The following is a 10184-nucleotide window of genomic DNA, read 5'->3' on the forward strand; positions in this document are numbered from 1 at the left end:
CAAAAACAAACAAACAAACTTTCTTTCAGATATGTTCTTTGGAAGAAGACTGTGAATACACTTCTTGTGTCATTTCTGTAAACCTAACACTATGTGAATTATTTTGTCTACTGTTCCAAAGGAGTTTCTTACTTTAACTGAACCGCTGTGTTGTTGAATTACCTTCAGTAATAAACTGCTTAATTTTTTCATTACATCCGGTGTGCTACCGGTAATCAATCGTGGAGTAACCTATTTTTCTCTTACTGGGATCATGCTTTCCTTTCTTTTATTAATGCGGTTCAACATTGCAGATATCTCTTTTGTTTTAGAAACGTTAAAATGCATGCTTTACATGAGTTTGTAATTTTGCGTCGGAAAATCATCTCACAGCTGAAATGAAATACAACAAGAGGTTCCAGGCTTTTAACTTGTATAATCACGGGCAATGAAAATTACCAGGAGCAAGATGATTAGATATTCAAATTGTTACCCTAGATTGTAAAAATCATCCATACATGTATGTTTGTGATGTTGTGACTCGTTATTTATTTTTACGCACCTTATCAAAGAATCATTGTAATAATTATTCAATTCAAGCAAAAAATAAGTGCCTCGTTTGTTTTCCTTCGTGAATATATAATCTGAAGCGTAAGGGAAAAATAACGTAAAAGGGTGCAGAAAGAACAGAATTATCTGTTTTGTGTGTCTATGTAATTATTTATAATTTGAATTTATCAACAAATGTGGAAAAACACACAAGTATTTTTAGCTGAAAGCTTTGTATTTCTGAGTCGCTTCTTAGTTTAACATGTGATTATACTCATTAGTCCAGTTAGGCTATCGTTAGCGATTTTTCTTTTTTCCAACACAAAAAAAAATAAATGTTTGCATTCTCATAATTTGAGAAAGGGATAATTTATTTTTCTTTATTTGTTCATACAACCATGATGAAACATTATGATATTTCTGTTGCATAGAACTGTGGATGAACGAGGATGGACACCAATTCACCTTGCAGCAGCCAACGGACATGTTGACATTATTAAGGTAAGTAAGCAACTTAGATTTTTTAAGCATTTAGGACAGAAATATTACTGTTTTATTTTCCTTCATATACTATATGAGCATGTGTCCCATTTCATGTACACAGTTTCTTATACGTGTGTCCCATTTCATGCATACGGTTTCCTCTACGTGTGTCTCATTTCATGTATACGGTTTCCTCTACGTGTATCTCATTTCATGTATACGGTTTCCTCTACGTGTGTCCCATTTCATGTATATAGTTTCCTCTACGTGTGTCCCATTTCATGTATACGGTTTCCTCTACGTGTGTCCCATTTCATGTATATAGTTTCCTCTACGTGTGTCCCATTTCATGTATACGGTTTCCTCTACGTGTGTCTCATTTCATGTATACGGTTTCCTCTACGTGTGTCTCATTTCATGTATACAGTTTCCTCTACGTGTGTCCCATTTCATGTATACGGTTTCCTCTGCGTGTGTCTCATTTCACGTATACGATTTTCTCCACGTGTGTCCTATTTCATGTATACGGTTTCCTCTATGTGTGTCTCATTTCATGTATACGGTTTCCTCTACGTGTGTCTCATTTCACGTATACGGTTTCCTCTACGTGTGTCTCATTTCATGTATACTGTTTCCTCTACGTGTGTCTCATTTCATGTATACGGTTTTCTCTACGTGTGTCCCATTTCATGTATACGGTTTTCTCTACGTGTGTCTCATTTCACGTATACGGTTTCCTCTATGTGTGTCCCATTTCATAGGTAACATTACCTGCCACTTCATGTACAATATCATCATGCGTCTCATTTCATAAATAACATATGCTTTCTTTTCATATGCTATACTGACATGTGTCTCATTCCACTCTTATTCATTCATTTATTGCTATGATACCAAAAGATCGCACAGTTGGCTGTAAATTTTCTGATTTCGAGAATTACTTGGATTAAAGTTATATGTACTCATGTCGAGTAAGATAAGTTGTTCAAACAATTAAACATCCAGCAGTAATACTTATACAAGCTGATTTATTCGTCACATAGAACAAATCAATGTCATATAACCGACTAGTTGAAACTAATAGTGCTACTCATCGTCAAGCGTCTTACATATATTAGAACTAAAATAAAAAAATAATCGAAGAAATCCTTTCTTAAACACAGTCCAAGCTATGTATCATACAACCAATCGTGGAAACAACAGCAATCATAAATAACACTTATTAGCACTGGTTGTCTTGTTTGTTATATAAGTATTATATTTATATAAAAGAAAGTATAGAAGCATATTGATTCTAATATTGTGATTTAAGTTTTTAGCACAAGAGGGCGCTCACCTGGCAGCGTTGGATCCCAGTGGGTATACAGCAATACATTTGGCTGCTATGAACGGACATGCAAGTTGTATAGAGGTTAGTAGTTTAAAGTTTACTGCGCTTAATTTCTAAAGTATAGTTTCTGTTCCAATCTGCATTTTCATGTCCGAAAAATTATGTTTACGAAATTTACAGTAATAGTAATTCGCTAGTTTTAAAAAGTTGGCCTTACCGTTGATCAAGATGTTTGATTTTAATTTTGTTTCTTGAAAAAAGAGAGAGTAAAATAAGCAGAAAAGAACGAAATGAAAATGTAAAACGTGATTGTGTAAGTGGATTTAAGCTAGAGAGCTTCAAAATATTTTAGGACTAATCGCGGATCGAACTTTTTCTAGTGCTGATAATACTTCCTTAGCGAACGAAGATTTTTTAGAACTTCAAACAAACAACAAGGTTGTTTTTTTGAGTCACGGTAACTGCAGATGCTGTTTTTACACGCCTCTGATTCTGAATCCGCAAAAGAAACATTAAGAGGAATGTGGAAAAAAAACAACACATTTCAGATCAATGTTTTGTCTCTCACAAATCACTGTCCAATACCAGAACTCTTAGTAGGGCTGGACGATGAAAGGAAAAATATTCTAAGCCTATTGGTTTCTAATGCTTCGCTAACTTTTTGCAAATAAATAATCGAAAAATAACTTTAGTCTGCTAAAGTCGCTGTCCGGAATGCATTTTGCTTAATGCCAGATTTAATTAACTAGGCTGAACTAAATGCAGCTTTACCTTAAAATTGTCGACTTGTTTTTATACCACTCATCACCGACATGGTCCATATTGTGCATCATACTGAATACTTTTATGTTTATGTCTTTTGCACCACTTTGTTGTAAAGAACTGGCCGGAAAATTTTGAAATCACTCTTTTTTTATATATATAAATACATAAGAGACCCCAGGATTAATTGATGGAATGATGGGTGTTTTGTGTTTGTTACTCGTTCGTTACTAGGGGCCTTATGTAACCAATAAATCCGTGGATCCACAAGCAATTTGGTGAATAAATGTGCCGAAAAAGCCAATAAAGCCTACATTGACTTAACCGGTAATTCTTGGCTTAAAGTATACACAAGTTTGTAAAATGGTGTTTATAAGCAGCGCAGACAAGTTAACATTACGGGGTAAAACCTATGCTGAGAACTCCAGTTTTAGAGTTATTGTGACACAACTCACATCAATTTTATTTGCTGGACTTTTCAATCATTCTTTTATTATTAGTCCGTTACTGTTTTAACGCCAGAACTGAAACCAGTATTAGAGCTATTGTGACTGTTAGGTATTGGAATTTCAAATGGTCTGATATTGAGTTAACTGATAATTTAAGTTTAGTAGTTAAATTGTACTTTGGATTTAGTATTTAAATATATGCTGATATTTTAGTCAATTTACGAAATTTGCCAACAAGATTGATACACACCGTCTTCGTTTTTAACATAAATACGTTTTAATATACACACAACTGTACAATTTACAATAACAATTATTACAAATAGTTATTACAAACAATGATTTATAAACAAAAGTTTCACAAACCTACAAACAATATAAAGTTTTTTTTTCTAGTCTGGAACTTCCTTGATATCTTATCGGGGGTTTACGATGAGCGAGTTAATTACGAACTGATGTAGATAAGATTCGCCGGGAAGCTAGCTAGCTTTGTACTTTGCCACACACTCTGAACTCTCCACGATGAATTTATATAAAAATACTAATGTCTGATGAGAATCCACTGAAGCTAAACTATTTGTAATGTTCGAAATTTATAAATGTTCCTGGTCAAATATCTTAAGTTTTCCGATTGATGAGCGTTATAAAAATCACAATTATAGCTTTCGAAGTTTATAGCACACCGACTATAGGGAACTACTAATAGACACACTATTGGCGCATCGCGTTGGTTATCTTTATAAGCACGGGAAGATTTTCTAGAAAATTCAGATTACGCAACAAAGCAAATTAAAGCGTTTACATACACACATATATTGTTGATTCTTACTCTCGAAAATCTTCCACAACTTTGGAGAATAGTCGGGAGTTTCGCAATACATATCTAACACTATAAGCTGTGCATGTTTTTAAATATAAACTTAATCTAAACAACGTCGATATTAAAATAAATATATAATACCAAATTCGTTACATGACACAACTTGCATCAACTTTGTTTGTTGATCTTTTTAATCATTCTTTTATTATTAGTTCGTTACTGTTTTAACGGTAGTAAAAATAATATTTCAGGTCTCTGTTCTTGTCTTTTATAAGTATTTCGCCAGAAATACTTCCTTTTAAAAATAGAACCCATTAGCTTTTAACTTGGGATAGACACAAGACCTAAAGTGCTATTCATAGGATCTCTGATGCGATATCTGTTATGACGAAAAAGTTGACATGCGTAACGAATCGGCACGTGTAGTACGCCCATAAAGAAATTATATTATATTTGCTATTTCTTGTGAAAGATTTTTCAAATTTAAATGTATTTCATGCTGAAGGTTATTAGTAATTTTTGTTTTTAATTATAATTTATCAAGAAACGGAATTTGCATATAATCAGTCATTTTGAATTCTACTGTAAGTGTACTAACTAAAAAGTTTCTGATAACTGGTATATACAAATGTTTGTATGTAATTTTAGCTCTGAGACGAAATAAAGTCGTTGGTGTTTTCCTCATTGATCTGAAATTATTCAAGGATGTTTGTGTACTAAATATCTTTATCTACTTTGTTTTAGAGCATCACTACAACGGTAATTATTAAGATATAAGTATTTTTCCCACTTACATTAAATGTTCTTTGCTTTTCTTTGACTGCTAGATTCTTCTTAACCTGGGATGTGAAATCGAAAATATGACGTCAGAAGGATTTACGCCGCTCCATCTAACAGTTTTAAAGTAAATAAACTTATATTAAACTTATTTAATATAAGTAACCTGACATTTTTAAAGAGCCTTTTATACACAAAATGGCTGAACTCTGAAATATTTTCGTACGTGAAATTATTAAACAGTATTACAAAAGTAAGTAAAAAAGATAAAATCCAATTACTTGGATACAGATTATGTTATAAAAAAGTTCAAGTATTATAACAGATGTCTTTTAATTGTATATTAAATAGGAAAGTTGATAGAATGTCTAAGTGAAATTACTGCAGTAACAGGAATTAGTGAATTTGGGTTCCAAATGTAGCCATTTGAATTATTAACACGTGCTTTACCGGCAGTTCCAAGTGGGTTAACTCTAGCTCAGGTGATAGAGAACTTGCTTGGTATGGAAGAAGTATCAGCTTCGATTCTGTGACGTAAAATAAAAGTCGATCTAAGATCTAAAAAATTGACTCGTAAGTAGTGAGACTACGTATAAATGGTTAATAGTTAGGGAGTTCTCTTGGCGTGCGAAAAATCGATCATGAGATAAGGCCCGAAGATGGGCCTTGTTTGCGATAGTTTTAGTTGCTAAAAGTTTGTCCTTAGCAGTCGCTGCAGTTTAACAGATGATAGGGACAGAAAAATCAAGAATTAAAAGGTTCGCTAGTTTTATAGGTCTACTACCATTGCTTAAAGATATAAACGCGTTATAGTATTTTGGCACTTGTGTATAAAGTTAAAATCATAAATAATATTCAACATTCAACTGGAACACAATTAAAACATCTATGGCCTGAGGATGATGTTGTAACGTGGAAACATGTAGAGTCGTCAACTTTTTGAAGGCCACAGATAGGCCTAAATAAAATGTTTTTAATTGTGTACCAGTTTAACGTTGACTATTATTTATAATTTTAATATAAACTCGTGTTTTGTATTTTTTATTCCTACCATTAATGTAAATCATGTTAGCAAATGATAAAAAGGAATTATCAAAGAAGTTCTGGCAATTTGCACATATTCCGGTTGTTACGTATTACAATTTCAAATAGCTTAAACTGAGTTAAATTGTACTTTGGATTTAGTAGTTAAATAAATGGCGATATATCTCCAATTTACGACATTTGCCAACAAGATTGATACACACGGTTTTCTTTTTTAATACAAATATATTTTAATATATAAACATTAATACAATTTACAATAACGGTTATTACAAACAATGATTTATATACAAAAGTTTTACAAACTTACCAACAATATCGAGTTTTCTTTCTGGTCTGGAACTTCCTTGGTGTCTTATCGAGTGTTCATGATGAGCGAGTTGATGCAGGTGCAATTCACTTAATAGGTCTTCACTGATCACACACCGATTTTTTTCCACCGATGAAGTTGGTTAATGTTTTCGTAAAAGTACTAATGTTCGATGTGAATCCACTGAAGTTAAATGGTTTATAATGTTCGAAATTTATAAATGTTCGTGGGCAAATATCTGAGGTTTTTCCGATTAATAAGCGTTAATCATAATTATATCTTCCGAGGTTTATAGGATACCAACAATAGCAAACCAATAATAGATACTGTTTTTAGGCGAGTCGCGTTGGTTATACTTATAGGCGTGTAGAGAGTTTCTCGAAATTTCATTTACACAACAATACAAACGCTACATTAGCGCTTACGTACACATGTATATTGTTGATTCTTACACTCGAGAATCTTCTACAATTTTAGAGAATAAGCGGGAATTTTGCAATACATATTTAACAGTATAAGTTATGTACTTTCTAAATATAAATTCAACTATAACAAATATCGATATTAAACATATATATAATAGTAAATCCGTCACACGGTTAAACATTAGAATCAATGAAAAAGAAAAAAACTGATGTCAAAAATACAACATCACAATCTAATTGAATACTCATCATATCAGTGCAAGCACTCAAATTCCATTTTGTTTAACCTTTTAAGAATTGAATAGTTTATTTCCTAGTTGTTGTAAAGAGTTTGTAAAAATCTAATCAAGTTATAGTGCCCTTGAATTTTAAGTATCACGTTTTTTCACAGTTTATCCCTGTTTTTTACAGTATTGGAAATCATTATGGAAACAGTGAATGAAATAAGTATTAAGCACAAATTTTTAGATTTTCCTCCCTGCTGAACAAAAGTTAACTGTACCGAATACATTGATAGCTTAAACTGTGAGTGGATATCATCCAACCAATCAGATAGTGCCGCACCAGCATAATGCCTATAAACATACAGACAGTAATATAATATTATTTTTACCAGTAGTATGATGAATGTACTCGTGGCTTCCAGGACAGAAATGCCACAGGAAAAACGCGTAGAAATCAGTTTTTGTGTTAGCGAAGGATATTCCATGTGACAGATTGATGCGAAATTTTATTTCAGCAGAAAAAATCTGAAGAGGGTAACTAGTATTGTTGATATTATAAGCAGTCAAGGTAGAAAAACCAAACTCTTTACGACTGATGTGAAATGCATTCACACTTATAGGTACAGGTGTGAATGTTACCTCCAGAACAGTAAGATACATATTAGCACGATGACCTCATTGGATGTTTAACTGGTCCAAAACCAAACTAAATGGCTGCAATGGGCATCAGATTTCAAACAGTGGGATAAGGAAAGCTGGAGAAAACATCTACAGTGAAGACATAAAACTGTAGGCTGTATCTCAGTCACTTGTGTTGAAGATATACACAAAATTGATGGCACCCTGATTGGTGACAAGTACAAATGAATTCCCATCCTTTGTGTCATTCCCTGAAAAACAAGACATGTTGGGCAGGAATTTATCTTCCATAAAGACAGTAACCCCAAGCATGTAACTTATCTACTGAACTAATACGTGGGAGGTGAAACAGGCCACTAGAACACAAACAACTATGGCTTGGCCTGCTCATATTCTCATATGAATATTATTAAAGCTCTATAGGCTTATATGGAAACTGACAAGACCAAACGACAATCAAACAACTTGGTTGAATTGTGGGGAGAAAAACTGGGCAATTGGAATACTATTTTGCAGTCATTCATTATTAAACATATATAGCATAAAACCAAAGTGCTCTGCTCTGTTTAAAGTAAATAAAAAATACTAGTGTATTATGCAACTTATTCGCTTTTCTGTAATGATATTTTGTGCTAATTGTAAGTTGACCATTTAGTTACAGTTACCCATTGTTTAATACTCCTGTATGTCTACCTTCTGTGCGTTTCCACATTTATTTCGCATTTCTAGTTCCATGCTCACCTACTAGTGGGTTTTTCTGACACCAATTTCCCTTTTGATAATATTTTCTTAACTTGTTTTCTATATTTTTATTTTGTTATTACAAAAAACGTGTTTTGCTGAATGATAAAACGTATAAATACAAGCGAATATGTCTGACATTAAGGAATATATTTCTACCCCAATGGTACAGCGGTATGTCTGCGGAAACCGGGTTTCGATACCCGTGGTGGGCAGAGCACAGATAACCTATTGTGTAGCTTTGTGCTTAACTTCAAACAAACAAATTACTACCAAAAAAAAAACCTATATTGTTTTTCTCACATTTCAATATTATCCCTTTCAACTGGGGCTAGTTTCATGCTATAACTATTAAATTAGTAAGCGTATGTTAACGAAATTTGTCAGATTATCAGTTAACATTATAATTCAAATTTTAGTATTATACATTATTCAATTTCTTAATTTAGAAGTAAATATTTAAAAAAAACACAGTTAAACCTCGATTTTTGTGCGTCACATGGTATGTTCAAGTTAAATGTTTGTGATTTTTGGAAATGGTCCCTTATATGCACTTTCTTCAATATATGACATGTGAATAACCAATTGACATCTCAGAATGTCCCTTTAGTAGTTTTCTCAGCCATTATAAAATGGTGGGAGGCTCTCTCATTCTTTCGAACCAAAATTTCAAGCAGGTAGGTTGTGTATTTAGTCTGCTCCAAATTTCATATTTTTAGACCAAAATACAGCTTTGTTTGGAATTTCGTGCAAAGCTACACGAGGGCTATCTGCACTAGCCGTACCTAATTTAACATTGTAATACTAGAGATAAGGAAGCTTGTCATCACCACCCACTCTTGGAATACTCTATTAGCGGGACTGACCGTCACTTATAACGCCCCCAAGGCTGAAAAGCGAGCATGTTTGGTGGGACGGGGATTCGAAACCGCGACCCTCAGATTGGGAGTCAAGCATCCTAACCAGCTGGCCGAAATACGCCTTAGTTACTTAGCTTGATAAATTATAGTGGAATTATATGGTATCGATATAGTAATTTATGATTTTTTTGGTTATTCAACTGTATATATATAAAACCTAAGAAATTATTTTATTTCATATCCTCTACGTGTGAAATTATAAAAGGCTTAGAAACCTATGTCAAGCAGCAACTGAGTACAAAGGTCGAAACTAGAAGAGATAATTGTTTGCTTCTATGTTTTAAGAAAATTAAGTTTAATAAGTTATTTTTAAATATTATTAATCTATATACACTTAGTGGTCACAAGTAAATAGACACCTACTTTTTCGTCATTTAACTGATTTATGTCAGCGGCAAATTTCGCAGAATTTGGGAATCCCGCTTTCGACAGTCAACAGAATCATCGTGCAGTTCAGGAAACAAGGCAAGGAAACAACTGAGCAGCGTCCGGGTCGTCCTGGTCCATCGAAGAAGACAAAAAGGGTTGTCAAGAGGAGCATCGAAATGGATCCCAGATTAAAGACTGCAGAAGTGGCCAAAGCTGGTGGGATGAGCCCGAAATCTGTTCAACGGATTCTCCACAGATTGGGTTATCGTTGCATAGCAGCTAAACGGAAGCCCTTATTAAGACCTGCCAACATAGTCAGACGAAAGAAGTGGGCAAGTGATATGATGACCAAGCCTCTGGACC

General features: G+C 33.5%; 1 protein-coding gene across 1 annotated transcript in view; it reads left to right on the forward strand.

Moving 5' to 3' along the window:
* Positions 1 to 10184, forward strand: part of LOC106457085 (protein HOS4-like) — a 32327-nt gene that overhangs the window by 17556 nt on the left and 4587 nt on the right. Inside the window, exons 6-8 of the mRNA XM_022382904.1 lie at positions 960 to 1029; positions 2324 to 2422; positions 5200 to 5276. Of these exons, the coding sequence (XP_022238612.1) occupies positions 960 to 1029; positions 2324 to 2422; positions 5200 to 5276 (246 nt within the window). The remainder of the gene's footprint in view (positions 1 to 959; positions 1030 to 2323; positions 2423 to 5199; positions 5277 to 10184) is intronic.

The sequence above is a fragment of the Limulus polyphemus genome, unplaced genomic scaffold (genome assembly GCF_000517525.1).
Source record: "Limulus polyphemus unplaced genomic scaffold, Limulus_polyphemus-2.1.2 Scaffold290, whole genome shotgun sequence".
Taxonomy (NCBI): domain Eukaryota; kingdom Metazoa; phylum Arthropoda; class Merostomata; order Xiphosura; family Limulidae; genus Limulus; species Limulus polyphemus.